We start from the raw sequence: 22,552 nt of genomic DNA on the forward strand, positions 1-22,552 counted from the left end.
AATAGGTTCAGAGGGAGAGAGAGCAGGTAAAGTAGTGGTGTAGGCTTTGGGCTTGAAAATGCTAGATTTGGAACGAGTTTGCATGGGATGTAAAGGTGGTGGGGGTGGGGGTGGAGGGGGTGTTGTTTCGGCTGGTGGAGGTTCTTGGTGAGGAGGATTGAAGCTTGGTGGGATAGGTGGATTGTGGGTGCTGGGTGATCCATTTTGGACGAGAGAGTCGGAATTGGACGTGGTTGTGACGGAACTCAACCGGGGATAGGGAAATTCATCCTCGATAAAACGAACATGACGAGAGACATATGTTTTTTGAGAGATGGGTTCAAAACATTTGTATCCTTTTATGGTGGGGTGGTAGCCTAGAAAGACACATGGTGTAGACCAGAGTTGAAGTTTGTGTTGAGTGTGAGGACGTAGCCAAGGGTAGGCAAGACAACCGAAGGTGCGAATGTGAGTGTAAACCAGACGGTGTGTGTAGAGACATTCATAAGGAGATGTGTTAGAGAGGGAGGGTGTGGGCATGCGGTTGATGAGATAGTTGGCAGTGCACAACGCCTCTACCTAGAAGGATGCAGGGAGATGAGACTCATGAAGGAGGGTGACAATAGTTTCAATGAGGTAACGGTGTTTGCGTTCGGCAACACCATTTTGTTCAGGAGTATATGGGCAAGATGTGTGATGAATAATACCAAGAGATTGGAGAGAAGATCCAAAGGCATTGTTTAAAAATTCTTTGCCATTGTCACTACGAAAGATTTTGATGTTGGAATTGAATTGTTTTTTGACCATGCGTTTAAAATTTTAAAAAACCGAATATGCTTCAGATTTGCGTTTTAAGGGATAAAGCCATGTAAATTTACTATAATCATCAACAAAACATATATAGTAACGAAAACCTTTAAAGGAAGAGATGGAGGTTGGACCCCAAACATCAGAATGTATTAATTCAAATGGCGTTGTGGCCTCAGTGTTAGATAAGATAAATGGTAAACATCTCGATTTGGCTACATATCATGACTCACAATGATCCTTAGTGGAAAACGAAAAACCTAAGACAGACAAAATGGACTTAGTAACTTCGGCACATGGATGGCCAAGTCTGCGGTGCCAGGTAGAGGAACGAATGGCTTGATGAGCAACTGATGAAGATGAGATTGACGTAGATAGCTTGGAAGGAAGAGTGTATAGACCTTGCTCACAGCGGCCCTTGTACCGGATCTGTTTGGTTAAATTGTCCACTATCTGAAATTATAGGCATTGAAAAGAAGAGTGCAGTTATTTTCTTTGGTAAACAGATAGACAGACAGAAGATTGGATGTTAGGAATGGGACATGATGTAGCGTGGACAATGAGAAAGTACTTGTGGGGGTGTAAACATAGCCAAAACCTGTATTGGAGATAGGTAAAGATTGGTCGTTACCTACAGTGATTGTGTCGGCGCCAGAATAGGAAGTTGGATTATGGAGTTGAGAGTAATCAGGCATCACGTGAGAATTTGCACCAATATCCAGATACCAATCACTTGAAGAGTTGCTTGTAGATGCATGCATCGCACGAGTTCCGCCGGTTGGGGCAGAAACAGACTGCTTGTCGTAGCGATACTAACATACATGAGCAGCGTGGCCACGCTTGTCACAGATTTGACACACAGGAAGGTCGCGACTTGATGAAAAATTGCCGCCACCGCGTCTACTATCCTAGTCAGGTTTTCTGCAGCTAGAATTGCTGCTTTGGCCGAGTGACTGCTGCCGTCCTCTGCCTCCGCCGCGGTGTGCACCGTGTCTGCTTGGACTTCCGACACCACGCTTTCCAGTGGCGTAAAGGGCAGTGTGAGTTGCCTGAGCTGTCGAGTCAGCGAGGGCCAATTTGGATTCCATGGCAAGATTTAATTCTTCTGTATTCAACCAGCCCGATATTTGATTGAGTGTGAGTGGGCCATCATGATAGCGGATGTTTTGTTTTAGAGAAGAAAATTTGGCAGGCAGGCCCCGAACAACAACATTGATGACATCTCGTTCGGGAACAACTTCATTGAGGGCATCAAGATCAGAGTTAATCGAGGCTGCTTCGTCCAGATATTTGACCATGGGGCGACTGCCCTTGCGGAGGGTGTTGTTGACACCCAATTTTGACCCGCGTCAGTATAAATTAATTATCGAGCTTCCTAAATTTTCCAAATATTTTTTAATTAATTAGTTTTACAAATTTTACGAATATAATAATATGATACATGAATGTCATGTTACTTCGAATGCCTTTCGTCATGATTTATATATATATATATATATATATATATATATATATATATATATATATTACATAATTATGTATATAGTTTGTATATCTTATGATTATTCAAAAACCATCAAAATATGCTTTTAAATGTTTTATTAAAGTAGTTTAATTTTAATTATAATTATACTTTTGAATCACTTTTTACGACTTTAATAGTGATTTTATTAAATAAAAGGGGCTCGTTAATTGATTAATGCAAAATTCATCATTTTAATTGGATATCTTCTAAATTAAACCAAAGCACTGCTTTAACTTGTTAAATTCCCAGCCCATTCCTTTAAAAAATTTGCCTAGCCCACTCTCCTACCTCCCAGGCCCACCCGTTTTCCCTCCTCTTCCCTTTCTCCAGCCCAACCTATTTTCCCAGGCCCAAATCCCTCATCCGAGCCCACTAGATTAATTCCTAATCCAGCCCACACCAATTACCCCCCCTCCGTCCGACCCATTTCAACCCCAAGCCCACCTTCACTTAAAAAAACCCTCTCCCAGCCCAAGTTAACCCCCGACCCAACCCATTCGACCCAGCCCCAATCCAAACCCGCCTCCCCCTTCCTTCTTCCCCCAACGTTTCCAGAAAAGAACAGAAGCTCCCCAGAAATGCAGAAAAGCCAAATACACCCGAAATGGAAATCATCCCCCGCGTCTCCTCACGCCCCGCGTCTCCTTCACGCCCTCTCCCTCTCTCCTTCTCTCTCCATTTGCGCGTGAGCAGAGTACCACAACAGCCTTGCAATAGTGCTGCGACCCTATCCTCGTCGTACAACCCTGCAGCATGCTAGGCGACACGAGCTCGTCCTTGGCGACGTAGGATTGTGCCGCGTCGTTTGCCAAGGACGAGAGTTTAATCTCGACCCTCCACATCGCCTCAGAGCCGATCAAAGAGCCAGGAATCGAGGAATATCCGTTTCTGTTGGATAATGTTTGAGATTTCAAATTTCGAAATGGGCCATCGTCGATCCCGCCCAAAATCCGAAACCCTAATTCCGTTCTCCTCTATAAAAACCCCTTTTCTTCGTCAGAAAGGGGGTTGGACATTTTTTGGGAGGATTTTTGTTGAGAAAAATTGTTAAAATATTCCGGCTCTTTCCCGTTTCTCTTTGGAAATCTTTGTCGAAGACAAGGACACGTATCGAATATAGGCGATTCTTATATTCAAGAACATCCGACTAGCAGTCCGGTCCGTTGTCGCTGGTGTTCATCTTGTCTTCGATTGTGGATAGTCATTGGCGCTTACCTCATCGTGGAAAGCTCTCATTCCTACTCGTCGTCTCCCGTTCGCTGCTTTCGAAGAGGTAACCCCTCCACTCCATACTATCTTCTCGTCTTCTTTCATATCGAAGTGGTCCTCTCTATCGCTCATTGCTTTGTTGGGTTTGTTCTGGTTCATTTTATGTCGTGGCTGTTGAAGAAGTTTTGATTAACTTTTTCTGAAATTTGTTGCTTCTTCTTATATGGAAGTTTGGCGTTTGTTCTTGGTTTAAGTATATTTATTCAGTTGCTTCAGTGTGTGTCTACTGCTGGTTGTGATGTTGCTCATGTAGTATGCTAGTCCGCTGCTTTCGTTTTTGTTTTTGTGTTTCAAGCGTGTTGGAACATTCGAATAATTGAATATATGGCCTGTCCTAGTATGTTTCTAGCAAGTGTTCCGCTTATTTCTTTGTTGTTGTGTTGAGTTGTGCGTATTCATGTTTTCGCTTGTTTCTTCAAGCTTTGCTTTCCTCCTTTCGTACCTATGCTGAGCCGGCTGTTACTCGCCGTTCATTTGATAGCATTCTGGTATGAAGGTATATGTCTTCAGAGGTTTATCGTCGTTTCTTGCTTCTCCTCTGAAGTTCATTGTTAGCATTCACTGTGAGTTTCGAGTCGATGCGTTTCAGTTTGGGGGGGGGGCGGAGATGTAAAATTTTATATAGACCTTGTCCAAAATGTCGTTAATAGGCAGTCTAGGTTTCTCCCTTTGCTCCCTACTCCCTGAAATTGTTCTCGTTTTGGCTCTTCTTCCTTGTTCAAGTCCTATCTATTGGGACTGACGTTGCTGGGTATGCTTGCTGTAATTTGTGGTGTGTTTAAATTGTGTATACAACACAACTGTTTTCTAGCTAGTCGTTTTGAACGAATATGTTGGTTGTCGATTAATTAGGAATTAGGATGCCTCCCGTTTGTTTTGGAATAAAAAAATGTGTCGGCATGTTTGAGTGTCGAATACTTGTTTCGTTCGCAGTTGAATATGGAAGATTACATTTGTTGGCTTCGTTTTCATTCAAATCATGTCGCATTTCATGGCGTTTCTTTACATTTGTTTGTTTGTGTTGCTACCTGTTTTCTTGTTTCATCACGGTACCCCTGTCATATATTTTATCGTATTGGTCCTATTTTGTTGCGTCTCTGAAGACCCATAGCTCGATAACGTGGTGCTGTTCATCACCTTGCTGGTCTTCTATTTCGTTATGGTCAAGAATCTGAAAAACAATCGAAAACGAACATGCATAGTTGGGTTCATTTTTCTCCACAGTTCGAAAATATTGATTGCTTTGGCTCTGCCATTTAGAATCCTTGGCTGTGAAGACCTCTAGTATACCTCTGTTTTTTGTTTCTTTGTTTCTCTTTATATTTAGAAACTTTTGCGTAGGTCTTCCTTTTCCACAATTCCTGATTATTTATGACTGGATGGCTGAGTGACTAAGTAAGGGAAGAATTATGATACATACTTCATGAACCTCAAATTATTCAGTCACGAAGCTTGAAATCCTTTTCCATGGAGGATTTCGACTTCCATTGGCTGCAAATTCACTGTATCATGCATATAAATGGATAAAGTGTTCAACCGACCTGCTATTTGGTGTGAATTGGTATTCTTTGGAACATTGTTCTTCGGAAATGTGTTTTGTCTAAGATGAAATCAAGTGTTCTATCCATCTTGTTTCTTACTTCAAGTAGATTCTGTGCTAAAATTTCTTCTTCTTTTTTTTTGCACGTGAAAATTCCTCGCGAGTCCACTTTGGGACTCCACTCTCCTCCTCACATTTCTGGAGAGTCATGAAGACTCGGAATTTTTATCAAGTCAATCCGTCAAAATGAGCAGACGCAGAAGACAAGTGTCATTGGAAATTGAAGACGATGGACTAGGAGATTCTTCTTGCATTTTATTTTTTATTTTGTATTTGTTTGTAAAGGGCATAAGCCCTCGTCGTCTTTTATTTCTCGTATTTTATTTATGTATGCTTAGACTAGGACAGGTACGAAAGAAAACGGGTTAAAAATCCGAAAACAGGTGGGTCCAAAACTTGGTCAAGGCGAACAGAGATCGAGTTTGGACCCAAAATCTCTCTCTCTCTCTCTTTCTCTCCCTCTCTCTCCTTATCTCATTTTACTACTTGTTCGTTTTGAATTTCGTTAGTTTTAGGATTAGAATTACTCCAAACCCCGCCAAACACCTTTCATTTTATCGAATTTAAAAAGTTAAAACTGAATCTTAAAAACAATAAATTTCAAATTCGCAAGTCTGCTTAGAGAGTTAAGGTTTTAAAAGTTTAACTAAGACGGAATCTCAAAAGATAAATATTTCAAAATTATGCAAAGTTTGCCTAAGTAAAAAAAAATTTTAACAAGTTCAACTTCAAAATTGCAAAAGTTAATAAAATAGTCAAATAAGTTAATCGCCGGAAAACCGTATTTAACGGAGTGTCATAGGTGCCTTAAACACCTTCCTAAGATACTAATAGGAATCCCGAACCCTCTAAAATATTTTCAAAACAATTTTTTCTGTTTAAGTAGTTTTGGAAATAAGTTTTCTTGATTTTTCTTAAAAAAATTAAGTGGCGACCCCTAAAAGTTGAAAATACCCAAAAATAAAACGAACTCTTTTCGAAATCAATTTTTTGATAAAACAGAAATGGCGACTCCGCTGGGTAGTATTTGGAGGATTCTAACCCTAAGACTAACCTATTTGACTATTTGAAATATTTGTTTAATTGTTTAAACACTTTAGTTTTTGAAAATTGCATTTCATGGCATAACTTCCGCCAAACGGCAAATAGTTTGCATTAGGAAAACCGAAGTTACGCGGCTTACCACGACTTCTCTCAGATATACCCAAGAAATCATTTGGGAGTATCGAACAAATAGTCGGAATGCGGTCATCCGGCGTTGTTCGATAGCTCCACCCCGATATTTGTCTGACTCGGGTAACCGTCTATTTGAAAACAACTCTAGAAAAGCCTTAGATAGAGCGAAACCAAAACCAAAATTAGGCATCAGCCTAGGATGACTTAATACCCAAGGCGTATTAAGTCCATTTTAGTAGAAAACCACCAAAATCGCGTCTAAGGTCTTCGACCTCACGACGCACCATATTATCTGACATTCGAAATGTATGTGTGAAAAACCAACTTGGGGGTAGGGAAAAGTCTAACGGGTTTCTGTTTTGCAGATATGGACCGCTTCCCGAAATTCAACATGGTCATCTCTGCGCCACCCCAACTTACTATGTGGCACAACGACTTAGACGGAGATCATAAGCGAACTCTCAACAAATATGTAGGGGCCTTGACCGAGTTAATCAACATGGACGGTTGGCGAGAGTTGATCGAGGTACTTACGGGTTACTGGGACAGCCAAAGAATGGTCTTCCATTTCGGAACGGTCGAAATCACCCCTGCATTAGAAGAAATAAGGGATTGCATAGACACTGTGGGCACGGGTCTAGAAAGAAGAGCCCCAAAACAGGATTTATCCCCAACAAACCTTCCATTGAGAACATCTCGGATTGGTTAGGGCTAAGAAAGGATTTCACCTATTGGTGTCAAGACTCCCACGTAATGTTGAGGGACCTGTACGTCAGATTTGGACATGCGAGTTTCTATGCCGCGTATAACTGGGAGTTTAAGATTTCCTACAGGGAGTGGAACGAGCTCCGCCCGTTGGCGTTTGGTAGTCTTATTGGGAACAATGGTCTTCCCGCACGGCCCGAGCCTGAGTATCAATACCAGGGTCATAACGCTCGTCCATACATTGTTCAAGGGTTACGAAAACCAAGGAACGACAAAGTATTACTCCGTATCTCCAGTCATATTATCGGACATATATCGCGCTTTGGGCAAGTGCAAAGAGGGACATCGATACTTTCAAGGGTGTAATTTGCTCCTCCTAGGGTGGATTGTCAGCCACTTGGCGAAGGGTGTTGGAACTTGATAACTGCACACTCTCGACAACAAGAACACTCTCAAAGACCTGAATGACTTACTATACTGGGCCAACCTGAACAATCGGAGAACGAGAGGGAGATGGGCCCAAATTTTCTCCGAGTTGAGAGAAGAGGACCTCCAATGGATGCTCAACCGCTTCATATCCAAGGAAGTTGTCGTGGAGGGTCGTAGATGTGTCGTGCTCCTTCTACCCGACATTCAAGGAATTCGCCCTTACGCGCCATTCCGAGTCTTGTGACAGTTCGGAAGAAAGCAGACTGTGCCTAGAGAAGCGTATTATGGCGCTTATGTGTATGACATTGGGGACGACAGGGTGGACGACACTACAGAGATGCTCAGAGAATGGAAGAACGCCAAGCGTATGGGTAAATACATTATCGCTCCTGACCGATTCAATGCTGGATACGATGAAGGTTACAAAGCATGGTTGAAAAGAGATATACAAAATATCTCCTTTCAAATCCCTCGTAGCTTTCGCAGTCTGACAGACAAGGAGGCCAAAGCAGTGGCCGAATTGCGAGAGTTAAAGGAGGAGGATAATGAGGTCTATGCCAAATTCGTAGAGAATCAAGACGCACTCGAGAGGGAAACTCGAGAGATCGAGAGACTGAAGCAAGGGTATGACGAGTTCGACAGCTGGATCCAGCAGAAAATCGAGAGGATGCGATACAAGAGTCTGGAAGACAAAGGTCGTCTGGGTTAGGGGTTTTTGTTGATGCTGAGGTACATGTTCCAACAGCACAAAATCCAAAAACACGACGACGGCGCGGGACCATCCGGAGCAGCATAGTGGACATCGCCCCTGCGCGGGTTTTTCTTTGTTGTATTTGCATTACTTTAGCCCCTACGTGGGCCTGATATTATCGCACCTTCTAAATAGCCCCTGCGCGGGTTTGTCTATTTCCCTTTTCGAACATTTAACTCATTGTTAAATATTATTTTAGGGGGAATCATTATTTTGGTTTAAACTCACACGTACATCATTCGAATGCGCTAGGCCTACCCTTGGCACAAAAAGGGTCCCCATGCATGATTAGGACACGTTATCTATGTGTATTTAAATGCTTATGTGTTACGTTGCTTTGAATGAGGATATCGTAAACCCACTCCTAGCCAAAATCACAAAGAGTATACAGAAGCCACTATTACAAATGTCCGACCAAAATTCCCGAGTCTCAAGTTTCTCACGCAAAATCCATCTCCCACCACAAATCCTAAATACCGCTATATCGTCTCAGGAAAGGTGAATCACCACCATGGACAGAGGCAAGAACATCCAGACGGAACTCACTGAGAAGGAATTACGAAGAAAGATCGAGCGAATCACTCGAGAGATTCAGAAGATTAAGGAGGAAGAACTTAAAGTAGACATGACCACGACGATCTACAAAGCTGCGGTCACGACCTTGGATGAAGATCTGGCGTCGCAGATAAAAAGAAAGAAGGAGGTTGAGATGGAAACCGAAAGCCTAAGAAAAAGGTTAAATTTGCTTCATTTGGAGATACACGAAGGAAAGGCGAGAGAGGCGAAGATGGATATTGAGACTGCCGTGTTATTTGCCAGAAGTGCGGCACTCAACGAGGAATTGGTGACCCATAGCAACTTAAAAGGTGGAAAGTATCCCGCCTGTGAATAGGGAGCAGACAACAGTGGTCCTGACCAAGAATCAATTGAGGAGGACGATGAGGAGGAAATCGTCTACAAGCCTCCATTTCCGACTGTTTGAGAGGAAAGGAATGACGCAGCCACAAGACGAGAAATTGCCAAAATGTTGTCTTCTAGGAATTTCAATATTGTTTTTCAATTCCCTTGTAATCACAATGAGAGAGTGAATGAAGAGATTTCACCCTAAGACTCGAACTACGTTGGGCCTGAATTCTCCTTGTGAGATACGTAGGCAGCCTTTTTCGGCCCGGCCCCTATCACTGAAAATTTTCATTCTCCTCCGTGTTTTGGAGATACGAAGATAAGATCAACATACATCGAAAAGCAGCTGCAAGAAGACCATAGCTCAACGTGATTCGGTCTTCCCAAGATGACGTCAAAAGAAACAAATTCCCATTGTTCAAAATATATTTTCGTCCTCATTCGTGGGTTAAGATATCCTCAAACAAAGCGACTTGTGTGTTTATTTGTTTTTCTGTGCGATATTATGCATTTTGTACTCCGGATATGCACTAACAAATTTGCCTTTGAGTTTTTTAACCTCTCAGGTACCTTTTACTGATCTGTGTCGATAAAGCTGGCAGATCACCCCTATTTCACCAGATCAAAAGGTCCCGCAGATTCCTTCCCCGGACCAAACACAAATACAGACATGGGAGACAACAATGAACAAGTCAGCCTCACAGATGTCGTGGTGGCTCAGCCCACCGTGGCAGAGCAGAATGAACTTATTGTGCAGCTGATGCAGCAAATAGCTGACATGAGGGTAGAGATGCAATGGAGGCAAGACACTCCTCCGCCCGGGTTTGGCCCCAACTTTCTCGACACAAGACCTCCTACATACTTCCCCCCGTCCAACTCGGATCCTACTCAGCACCGTCCATCGACACCCATGCACAACCCGTCTGGGGTAGATATGACAACCCAAAACCCCCAATACGCGTTGGTCTCCTATCAAACTCCCTCACCACTCCCAAACAATCCTCCACAAATACCACCACACCCCCACAACACTCAAATAGCCCCACTACCCCAAAATCAAACCCAAATCCCCACCGCCTTCAATTCCCAAACACCGCATCCTCACTTAACCCAAAATACCAATCCCCAAAATTATCCGCAAAACTATCAAACCGCACAGAACATCCCGAGCCCTTCCATAGCTCAACCGCTCCCCAAAAGAACCACTTTTCAAGTCCCTGTCCCGGCCGAGCATGAGGTGCACGGCTCCGAGTTGGACCATTACGAGGAGCAAGAAAGAGAGTGGAGGGCGAGGGAAGAAGCGAAGGCAGACATAAAGGAGGAGATCAAAAGAGCAATGAAAGAATTGCAATGCACTCCAGACGTCGCCGGATTAAGCTACGCAGAACTATGCATCCACCCAGACTTGAACTTGCCTGAAGGGTTCAAGATCCCGAAGTTTGATACCTTCGGAGGGGTGGGCAACCCCATGGCACACCTAAGAGCGTACTGTGACCAACTCGTGGGAGTTGGCAAAGATAAAGCGTTGCTGATGAGGTTGTTCAGCCGGAGCCTGTGCGGTGAGGCCCTGGAATGGTTCACGTCGCACGAGACTCGACAATGGCCCAGTTGGAGCGCACTGGCTAAGGATTTCATTGACAGATTCGCATACAATGTCGAGATAGTCCCTGATCGGTACTCATTGGAAAAGATGAAGTAGAATCCCACAGAAAGCTATCGAGAATTCGCGTACAGATGGAGGAAGGAGGCAGCGAGGGTGAGGCCTCCGATGATGGAGAAGGAGATTGTAGAGGTGTGTATACGGGTGCAGGAGCCCGAGTATTATGACAGAGTCATCTTATTAATCAGCGCCAAGTTCGCCGAGATAGTCAAAGTGGGTGAGACTATCGAAGATGGCCTGAAGTCGGGGAAGATAGCCCGAGTGTCTGCATCGCCTAGGTCTTCCGGACTGGTAAGGAAGAAAAGTGCAAGACAACTACATTTTGGCTTTTCCCTCCATGAGATGAGCCCAGTGCATTGGACCGATGGATAAGAGAACTGAGCTGGCCTAAAAAGCGCTTGGGCGCTCTACAGAGGAGATTAACGCTATCTCACACGAGGGAAGAAAGGCCACAGAAACTTACCACGTCCCCAAGGCCGCTTCAACCCTCCATCAAAGCCTCATCAAGCCTACCATCCACAATCAAATCATTCCAGCCACTACAATGCTGCCCCCCTTATCCAGATGCCCATATTTTGTCGTATCAAAATCCGCCCCAAATTCCCCAAAATTTTCCCTCCGTATATCCAAATTACCCCCAAGCTTATCAAGTCCCTCCCCCTTATCATAATGTCGCTCCCAGCTACGCTAATGTACAACCAAGTTATCGAGCTCCTTCCCCTGCATATCAAATACAAACCCCAGCATATCAAAGCCCCCATCCAAATTACCAAGCCCCAATGCCAAACTACCAAACAAAGCCCTACCCCAGAACCCAAGCTCCACGACCAAACGCCAGCAGTTATCAACAAGTCCCTCCCCCTCAGCAGGGCGGGTATGATCCCCCTCGCCCCAGGTTTGAGAAGAAGCCCTCCAGAAGCTTCACCGCGTTGGCTGAAAGCAGAACTAAATTGTTCAAAAGATTATCCGCGGCCGGATACATCCACCCTGTGGGGCCCAAGCCCGTGGATGTCAATTCTAGATTCTACAGACCGGAGCAGAGATGTGCTTATCATTCCAACACTGTTGGACATGATACAGAAGACTGTATCAATATCAAGCACAAGATCCAGGACTTGATTGACCAGGAAGTGGTCTCCCTTCAGCCTGCGGCGCCAAATGTCAACATGAACCCATTGCCAAATCATGGGGGTGGGAACATCAACATGATAGAAACTGACGAAGATGAGCGTGAAGCCAAGAGAATTACTCCTGTTATTCAGGAAGACTTGGAAAAGACTGTCGCTTCTTTGAGCGTTAGGGAAAAGAGAGAGTTTGTCATTCTGACACCTGCAAAGGTTTTTGCCTTGGTGCCCGCAAAGACTCTCGCCAAGCCCAAGTTTGTTATAGAAACGACCGTGGCTCAAGGCATGACTAGATCTAGCAGATGTTACACTCCTGACGAGCTTGCTCTCGGAGGACAAAAGAAAGATCATTCCAAGAGACCAATCAACGAAGCAGAAGCTGAGGAGTTTTGGAGGAGAATGCAGCCTAAAGATTACTCCATTGTCAAACACTTGGAGAAGACTCCACCCCAAATTTCTGTGTGGGCCCTGGTGATGAGCTCCTGGTCCCACAGACAGGCTTTGATGAAAGCCCTGGATGACACATATGTGCCCTCGGGTACGAGCAGCGACAATGTAGCTGCTATGATTCACCAGGTCATTCGGGGACACCGCATCAGTTTCTGCGATGATGAATTGCCGGCCGAAGGGAGGTCCCATAACAAAGCCCTACACATTACTGTGGTATGTCGCAGAAAGGTCATCAACCGTGTTCAGGTAGACGACGGATCTGGTTTGAACATATGCCCCCGTACACATTGAAGCAGCTGAGGTTTGACCTCGAAAAGTTGGAGCAAAACCAGGTCAATGTGAGAGCATTCAACGGTGTGCAGAGAGACACGTTGGGAGCTGTGAACCTGACCATTCAAATGGGACCCGCAGAGTTCGAGGCAAAGTTCCAGGTGTTGGATATCGACACCAGCTATAACCTCATTTCGGGAAGGCCATTCATTCACACGGCTGGAGCCGTCCCCTCCACTCTCCACCAAATGATGAAATTACTATGGAAAAATGAAGAACTAGTTATTCACGGGGAAAGGAGTCGTTCAGGTAAGCAGGTGCCGATCTTGGACTAAACGCCATAAAGTTCGGATTTCTACACGGTGGAGTTGGTAAATGCCACCAATGAGAGCTTGGCCCCGAAGACTCCCATGCCGGCCGTGTACAGAATGATTGCCACGGTAATGCTGCAGAGCAGATTCAAAACAGGTTCCGAACTAGGAAGGAATGCCCAAGGGATCATCGAGCCAGTTCTAGTCTTTGATCAAGGATCAAAGTATGGTTTGGGGTACATCCCCACAGATGATGATGTGAAGATGAAGAGGAAAAAGGATCAAGGGTTGACTAAGCCAATCCCACATCTCTATCAATCCTTTCCAGTCCGGGAGCATGCCGAGCCTGAAGATAATGGGGAAGGAATCTGTGACCTGTTCAAGGAGATTAACGTCGTTATCGAGGAGGAGGTCAACCCAGCTGGCATTCGCGATGCGGAACCAGGGGATATGCTGCAGAATTGGACTTCCACGCCAATCCTGATGTCCCGGACTCTTGGGTAGAAAGGAATTATTTTATGCATAGTAAAATTGGTGGTCGTCCGGAAGAGGCCCGAGACCCATCATTTCTACATTATTCTTGATTTTGAATTTTTTTGTGATGTTTGAAAAGCGACATGGCCCTGTGCCATGACCCAAGTTCGCATTTTGTTTGATTTAAATGAAAGCCTCCTTATTTTGACTTTGTTTATTTAATTGCTGGTTATATTTTACTTTCCTAATTTTGTCTGTTTATGATTTCAATAGCGTAAGTTATAAACCTGCCAATGTCATGTCATGTCATGAGCTAAATGAGCAAAATGAGGTAAATGACGACGAGGTTGACGACTACGACAAAGAAAGTGGGAAACCGAATTATGTGGCAGAAGAATTTCGACAATTCAAGAATCAACATAAACCGAATCTGGAGGAGACAGAAACGGTGAATTTGGGAGATGCAGAGAGTGTCAAAGAGGTTAAGATCAGCACTCGCCTGAATGAAACTCAGAAGGAGAGACTGGTTCATCTGCTTGCCGAATACAGTGATGTGTTCGTTTGGAAGTCGATGACATGCAGGGGTTGAGTACTGATGTCGTATCTCATAAGCTACCCATCAACCCAGGGTTCGAACCGGTGAAGCAAAAGACGCGGAAGTTCAAGCCTGAATTGAGTTTGAAGATTAAGGAGGAAATCACCAAGCAGATAGAGTCTCGATTGGTGGAAGTGACTCAATACCCAACATGGTTGGCCAATGTCATCCTGGTCACCAAGAAAGACGGAAAAATCAGGATTTGTGTTGATTACAGAGATCTCAACAAGGCTAGTCCAAAGGATAATTTTCTGTTGCCTAATATCCACATCCTAATTGACAACTGCGCCAAACATGAGATGCAGTCATTTGTGGATTGTTACGACGCAGGGTATCACCAGATTTTGATGGATGAAGAAGACGTGGAAAAAACATTATTCATCACACCTTGGGGGGCATATCACTACATGGTCATGCCATTCGGCCTCAAGAACGCCGGTGCCACTTACATGAGAGCCATGACGACTATCTTTCATGACATGATTCACAAGGAAATTGAAGTGTACGTGGATGACGTCATAATCAAATCCCGCGAGAGTTCGGGTCATTTGACACACCTGAAAAAATTCTTTGAACGTTTGCGTCGGTACAACTTGAAACTAAATCCCGCCAAATTGGCTTTTGGAGTCCTAGCTGGGAAGTTGTTGGGGTTTATAGTCAGCAGAAGAGGTATTGAGCTCGACCCTTCCAAGATCAAAGCGATTCAAGAGTTACCTCCGCCGAAAACAAGAAAAGAGGTGATGAGTTTCTTGGGGAGGATAAACTATATCAGTCGGTTTATAGCACAATCTATAGTGGTGTGTGAGCCTATTTTCAAATTGTTGAATAAAGATGCCCCGACTAAGTGGACTGAAGAGTGCCAGACCGCTTTCGACGCTATCAAGAGCTATTTGTCTAACCCACCAGTATTGGTTCCTCCGCAAAAAGGGAGTCCTTTGTTTCTATATTTGTTTGTTTCAGATAACGCCTTTGGATGTGTACTTGGGCAACACGACGAGACAGGGAAGAAGGAAAGGCTATCTACTACATAAGCAAGAAGTTTACTCCGTACGAGTCTCGATACACTTTGTTGGAAAGAACATGTTGTGCTCTGACGTGGCTTTCCCAGAAGCTGAGGCACTATTTGTCATCATACACTACATATCTTATCTCCAGAATGTATCCATTGAAGTATATTTTCCAGAAAGCGATGCCGACCGGGAAGTTAGCTAAATGGAAAATGTTGTTGAGTGAGTTTGACATCGTGTATGTGACTCAGAAGGCAATAAAGGCACAAGCTTTGGCTGATCATATTGCGGAAAATCCCATTGACGAAGAGTATGAACCTCTCAAGACATATTTCACGATGAAGAAGTGTCATTTGTGGGTGAAGATATTTCGGAAGCGTACCCAGGTTGGAGATTATTCTTTGATGGAGCGGCGAATCACCAGGGTAAAGGTGTTGGAGCAGTCTTGGTATTAGAATCTGGTCAGCACTATCCTATGGCAGCTAAACTGCGATTCAACTGCTCAAACAACATGGCTGAATACGAAGCTTGTATTCTTGGTTTGAAAATGGCCATTGACATGAATGTTTACGAGTTACTGGTTATTGGAGATTCAGACCTTTTGATTCATCAGGTTCAAGGAGAATGGGCTGTGAAGAACTCGAAGATTGTACCTTACGTGCAATATGTGCAAAATCTGTGTAAAAGGTTTCGCATCATCGAGTTCAGACATGCTCCCAGAATACAGAATGAATTAGCTGATGCTCTTACCACCATCGCTTCAATGATCAAACATCCGGATACTGATTACATCGATCTGCTGGATATAGATTTGAAGGAACACCCAGTCTATTGTTCACACGTTGAGTCAGAAACAGATGGTTTGCCTTGGTATTTTGACATAAAGAGGTACTGGGAGTCTGGGACATATCCAGAAGATGCTACATCTAATCAAAAGAAGTCGATACATCATATGGCTCTCAATTTCTTTCTGAATGGAGAAGTCCTGTATAGGAGGACTCCAGATTTGGGTCTTTTAAGATGCGTGGATGCTTTTGAAGCTGTGAGGCTTATTGAATAAATACATGTTGGAGTTTGCGGTACGCACATGAATGGGCTTACTTTGGCAAGAAAGGTTCTTCGACCCGGTTATTTCTGGATGACTATGGAGAACGACTGTTGCAAATTCGTGCAAAAATGCCATAAATGTCAAGTGCACGACGATTTGATACGGGTTCCACCTCACGAACTTAATGCTATGAGTTCACCTTGGCCATTTGTAGCCTGGGGAATGGATGTCATCGGTACTATAGAGCCAGCCGCTTCTAATGGACACAGATTCATTTTGATTGCCATTGATTATTTCACCAAGTGGGTGAAAGCAGCCTCTTACAAGTTGGTAACCAAGAAAGTGGTAGCCGATTTTGTCCGCAACAATCTGATATGCAGATTTGGAGTTCCAGAATCCATCATTACTGATAACGGTACAAATCTCAACAGTTATCTGATGAAAGAGATATGTGAACAATTTAAGATTATTCACCGGAGGTCCACTGCTTATCGCCCTCAAATGAATGGAGCTGTAGAGGCCGCCAACAAGAATATCAAGATGATTTTAAGAAAGATGATTGATAAACAGCGAGGTTGGCATGAAATGTTGCCATATGCTCTATTGGGTTATCGAACGACGGTCAGAACATAGACTGGGGCTACTCCGTACTTGCTAGTATACGGAACAGAGGCATTCATGCCTGTTGAAGTCGAGATACCGTCCTTAAGGATCATCCAAGAAGCTGAGTTAAGCAACGCTGAGTAGGTTAGCAAACGGATTGATCAACTAGCTTTGATTGATGAGAAGAGAATCGTCGCCGTTTGCCATGGCCAGTTGTATAGACAAAGAATGACTCGCGCTTTTCACAAAAGAGTAAGAGCCCGAAATTTTCAAGTTGGTCAGTTGGTTCTTAAGCGCATTTTTCCTCATCAAGACGAGTACAAAGGAAAGTTTGCGCCAAACTGGCAAGGTCCCTACATGGTTCGTAAAGTACTATCTGGAGGTGCTTTGGTCTTGTCCGAGATGGATGGCACTGTATGTCCCAAGCCTATCAACTCAGATGCTGTTAAGAGATACTACGCTTGAAGTTTCATTTTGCATTTTCTATCATTTACTTGTAATTGTTCTATTTGCTTGTATTTGTTCAATTTGAATTCTTATTTCTTAATCTGAACTACGTTCGACTCTGACGTCAAAAATGCCAAATTTTCTCGTGGACGTCCGTCAAGACCTTGTCTATGCATACGGTTGGCCATCACGGCTTGTCCGACCCATTTAGAAGGTCAAACGAGCCCCGAAGCCAGCATACCCCTCATTTCGACGATTTTTGTGTGCTATAGCACACCTTTTTTTGGGTGATCCGAATTCCGATGGCAAAAATGCCAAACTTTTTCGTGATCATCCGCCAAGACCTTGTCTATGCATACGATTGGCCATCAAGGCTTGTACGACCAATTTGGAAGGTCAAACGAGCCCTGAAGCGAGCATACCCCTCATTTCGACTATTTTCGTGTGCTATAGCACACCATTTTTTGGGTGATCCGAATTCCGACATCAAAAATGCCAAATTTTTTCATGGACGTCCGTCAAGACCTTTTCTATGAATACGGTTGGCCATCACGGCTTGTCCAACCCATTTGGAAGATCAAACGAGCCCCGAAGTGAGCATACCCCTCATTTCGACGATTTTCGTGTGCTATAGTACACCTTTTTTTGGGTGATCCGGATTCCGACGTCAAAAACGCCAAATTTTTTCGTGGACGTCCGCCAAGACCTTGTCTATGCATACGGTTGGCCATCATTGCTTGTCCGATCCATTTGGAAGGTCAAACGAGCCCCGAAGAGAGCATACCCCTCATTTCGACGATTTTCGTGTGCTATAGCACACCATTTTTTGGGTGATCCGAATTCCGACATGAAAAATGCCAAATTTTTTCGTGGACGTCCGTCAAGACCTTGTCTATGCATACGGTTGGCCGTCACGGCTTTTCCGACCTATTTGGAAGGTCAAACGAGCCCTGAAGCGAGCATACCCCTCATTTCGATGATTTTCGTGTGCTATAGCACACCATTTTTTGGGTGATCCGGAGTCCAACGTAAAAAATGCCAAATTTTTTCGAGGACGTCCGTCAAGACCTTGTCTATGCATACGGTTGGCAATCACGGCTTTTCCGACCCATTTGGAAGGTCAAACGAGCCCCGAAGCGAGCATCGCCCTCATTTCGATGATTTTCGTGTGCTATAGCACACCATTTTTTGGGTGATCCGGATTCCGACGTCAAAAATGCCAAATTTTTTCGTGGACATCCGTCAAGACCTTGTATATGCATACGGTTGGCCATCATGGCTTGTCCGACCCATTTAAAAGGTCAAACGAGCCCTGAAGCGAGCATACCCTTCATTTCGATGATTTTCGTGTGCTATAGCACACCATTTTTTGGGTGATCTGGATTCCGACGTCAAAAATACTTTTTCGTGGACGTCTGTCAAGACCATGTCTATGCATATGGTTGGCCATCACGGCTTGTCCGACCCATTTGGAAGGTCAAGTAAGCCCTGAAGTGAGCATACCCCTCATTTCGACGATTTTCGTGTGCTATAGCACATCATTTTTCGGGTGATCCGGATTTCGACGTCAAAAATGCCAAATTTTTTCGTGGACATCCGTCAAGACCTTGTCTATGCATGCGGTTGTCCATCACGTCTTGTCCGACCTATTTGAAAGGTCAAACGAGCCCCGAAGTGAGCATACCCCTTATTTCAACGATTTTCGTGTGCTATAGCACACCATTTTTTGGGTGATCCGGATTCTGACGTCAAAAATTCCAAATTTTTTCATGGACGTCTGTCAAGACCTTGTCTATGGATACGGTTGGCCATCACGGCTTGTCCGACCCATTTGGAAGGTCAAACGAGCCCCGAAGCGAGCATACCCCTCATTTCGACGATTTTCGTGTGCTATAACACACCATTTTGTGGGTGATCCGGATTCCAATGTAAAAAATGCTAAATTTTTTCGTGGACATCCACCAAGACCTTGTCTATGCATACGGTTTGCCATCACAGCTTGTCCGACCCATTTGGAAGGTCAAACGAGCCCCGAAGCGAGCAGACCCCTCATTTCGACGATTTTCGTGTGCTATAGCACACCATTTTTTGGGTGATCCGAAATCCGACGTCAAAAATGCTAATTGTTTTCGTGGACGTCCGTCAAGACCTTACCTATGCATACAGTTGGCTATCACGGCTTGTCCGACCCATTTGGAAGGTCAAACGAGCCCCGAAGAGAGCACACCCCTCATTTCGACGATTTTCGTTTTCTATAGCACACCAATTTTGGGGTGATCCGGATTCCGACGTTAAAAATGCCAAATTTTTTCGTGGACGTCCGTCAAGACGTTTTCTATGCATACGGTTGGCCATCACGGCTTGTCCGACCAATTTGGAAGGTCAAACGAGCCCCGAAGCGAGCATACCCCTCATTTCGACGATATTCATGTGCGATAGCACACCATTTTTTGGGTGATCCAGATTCCGTCGTCAAAAATGCCAAATTTTTTTGTGGACGTCTGTCAAGACCTTGTCTATTAATACGGTTGTCTATCACGGCTAGTCCGACCAATTTGGTAGGTCAAACGTGCCCCGAAGCGAGCATACCCCTCATTTCGACGATTTTTGTGTGCTAAAGCACACCATTTTTTGGGTGATATGGATTCCAACGTTAAAAATGCCAAATTTTTTCGTGAATGTCCGTCAAGACCTTGTCTATGCATACGGTTGGCCATCACGGCTTGTCCGACCCATTTGGAAGGTTAAATGAGCCCTGACGCGAGCATACCCTTCATTTCGACGATTTTCGTGTGCGATAGCACACCATTTTTTTGTTGATCCAGATTCCGACGTAAAAAATGCCAAATTTTTTCTTGTACTTCCGTTAAAACCTTTTCTATTCATACGGTTGTCCATCACGGCTAGTCCGACCCATTTGGAAGGTCAAACGAGCTCCGAAGCGAGCATACCCCTCATTTCGACAATTTTCGTGTGCTATAGCACACCATTTTGTGGGTGATCCGGATTCCAATGTCAAAAATGCCAAATTTTTTCGTGGACATCCACCAAGACCTTGTATATGCATACGGTTTGCCATCACGGCTTGTCCGACCCATTTGGAAGGTCTAACGAGCCCCGAAGCGAGCATACCCCTTATTTCGACGATTTTCGTGTGCTATAGCACACCATTTTTTTGGTGATCCGGAATCCGACGTCAAAAATGTCAATTGTTTTCTTGGACGCCCGTCAAGACCTTGCCTATGCATATGGTTGGCTATCACGGCTTCTCCGACCCATTTGGAAGGTCAAACGAGCCCCGAAGCGAGCATACCCCTCATTTCGACGATTTTTATGTGCTATAGCACACCATTTTTGGGGTGATTCGGATTCCGACGTTAAAAATGCCAAATTTTTTCACGAAAGTCCGTCAAGACGTTTTCTATGCATACGGTTGGCCATCACGGCTTCTCCGACCCATTTGGAAGGTCAAACGAGCCTCGAAGCGAGCATACGCCTCATTTCGACGATTTTCGTGTGCGATAGCACACCATTTTTTGGGTGATCCAGATTCCGTCGTCAAAAAAGCCAAATTTTTTGTGGACGTCCGTCAAGACCTTGTCTATTAATACAGTTGTCCATCACGGCTAGTCCAACCCATTTGGAAGGTCAAACGAGCCCCGAAGCGAGCATACCCCTCATTTCGACAATTTTCGTGTGCTATAGCACACCATTTTTGGGGTGATCCGGATTCCGATGTTAAAAATGCCAAATTTTTTCGTGGACGTCCGTCAAGACCTTTTCTATGCATACGGTTTGCCATCACGGCTTGGCCGACCCATTTGGAAGGTCAAACGAGCTCGAAGCGAGCATACCCCTCATTTCGACGATTTTCGTGTGCTATAGTACACCTTGTTTTGGGTGATCCAGATTCCGACGTCAAAAATGCCAAATTTTTTCGTGGACATCCGTCAAGACCTTGTCTACTCATACGGTTGTCCATTACGGATAGTCCGACCCATTTGGAAGGTCAAACGAGCCCCGAAGCGAGCATACCCCTCATTTCGACGATTTTTGTGTGCTATAGCACACCATTTTTTGGGTGATATGGATTCCAACGTTAAAAATGCCAAATTTTTTTGTGAATGTCCGTCAAGACCTTGTCTATGCATACGGTTGGCCATCACGGCTTGTCCGACCCATTTGGAAGGTTAAATGAGCCCTGACGCGAGCATACCCTTCATTTCGACGATTTTCGTGTGCGATAGCACACCATTTTTTGGGTGATCCAGATTCCGACGTAAAAAATGCCAAATTTTTTCTTGGACGTCCGTTAAAACCTTGTCTATTCATACGGTTGTCCATCACGGCTAGTCTGACCCATTTGGAAGGTCAAACGAGCCCCGAAGCGAGCATACCCCTCATTTCGACAATTTTCGTGTGCTATAGCACACCATTTTGTGGGTGATCCGGATTCCAATGTCAAAAATGCCAAATTTTTTCGTGGACATCCACCAAGACCTTGTATATGCATACGGTTTGCCATCACGGCTTGTCCGACCCATTTGGAAAGTCTAACGAGCCCCGAAGCGAGCATACCCCTTATTTCGACGATTTTCGTGTGCTATAGCACACCATTTTTTTGGTGATCCGGAATCCGACGTCAAAAATGTCAATTGTTTTCGTGGACGTCCGTCAAGACCTTGCCTATGCATACGGTTTGCCATCACGGCTTGGCCGACCCATTTCGAAGGTCAAACGAGCCCAAAGCGAGCATACCCCTCATTTCGATGATTTTCGTGTGCGATAGCACACCATTTTTTGGGTGATCTAGATTCCGACGTCAAAAATGCCAAATTTTTTCATGGACGTCTGTCAAGACCTTGTCTATTCATACGGTTGCCCATCACGGCTAGTCCGACCCATTTGGAAGGTCAAACGAGCCCCGAAGCGAGCATACCCCTCATTTCGACGATTTTCGTGTGCTATAGCACACCATTTTTTGGGTGATCTGGATTCCGACGTAAAAAATGCCAAATTTTTTCGTGGATTTCCGTCAAGACCTTGTCTATGCATACGGTTGGCCATCCCGGCTTGTCCGACCCATTTGGAAGGTCAAACGAGCCCCGAAGCGAGCATACCCTTCATTTCGACGATTTCGTGTGCTATAGAACACCATTTTTTGGGTGATCTGGATTCCGACGTCAAAAATGCCAAATCTTTTCATGGATGTTCGTCAAGACCTTTTCTATGCATATGGTCTGCCATTATGGCTTGTCTGACCCATTTGGAAGGTCAAACGAGCCCCGAAGTGAGCATACCCCTAATTTCGGCGATTTTCGTGTGCTATACCATACCATTTTTTGGGTGATCCGGATTATGACGTCAAAAATGCCAAACTTTTTCGTGGACGTCCGTCAAGACCTTATGCATACGGTTG

General features: G+C 44.5%; 2 protein-coding genes across 2 annotated transcripts; both read left to right on the top strand.

Annotated features, from left to right (window-relative positions):
* The first annotated feature begins 9,814 nt into the window (after window positions 1–9,814).
* LOC138347338 (uncharacterized) lies at window positions 9,815–12,983 on the top strand. The gene is made up of 4 exons (XM_069295459.1): window positions 9,815–10,818; window positions 10,879–11,095; window positions 11,218–12,591; window positions 12,675–12,983. The coding sequence occupies exons 1-4, from the start codon at window positions 9,815–9,817 to the stop codon at window positions 12,981–12,983; spliced, it is 2,904 nt and encodes a 967-aa protein (XP_069151560.1).
* Window positions 12,984–15,510: 2,527 nt separating this feature from the next.
* LOC138347339 (uncharacterized) lies at window positions 15,511–16,095 on the top strand. Its single transcript, XM_069295460.1, has one exon. It carries the CDS (start codon window positions 15,511–15,513, stop codon window positions 16,093–16,095), a length of 585 nt encoding a protein of 194 aa, XP_069151561.1.
* Window positions 16,096–22,552: the final 6,457 nt, after the last annotated feature.

This window comes from Solanum lycopersicum, chromosome 3, assembly GCF_036512215.1.
Source record: "Solanum lycopersicum chromosome 3, SLM_r2.1".
In the NCBI taxonomy this organism is placed as follows: domain Eukaryota; kingdom Viridiplantae; phylum Streptophyta; class Magnoliopsida; order Solanales; family Solanaceae; genus Solanum; species Solanum lycopersicum.

Coding starts and splice junctions, on each gene's coding strand:
- LOC138347338 (XM_069295459.1), top strand. CDS start 9,815: ATGGGAGACAACAATGAACAAGTCAGCCTCACAGATGTCGTGGTGGCT. Junction 11,096..11,217: donor CGCCTAGGTCTTCCGGACTG/GTAAGGAAGAAA, acceptor GGCGCTCTACAG/AGGAGATTAACGCTATCTCA. Junction 12,592..12,674: donor AAGCCCTACACATTACTGTG/GTATGTCGCAGA, acceptor ACATTGAAGCAG/CTGAGGTTTGACCTCGAAAA.
- LOC138347339 (XM_069295460.1), top strand. CDS start 15,511: ATGGCAGCTAAACTGCGATTCAACTGCTCAAACAACATGGCTGAATAC.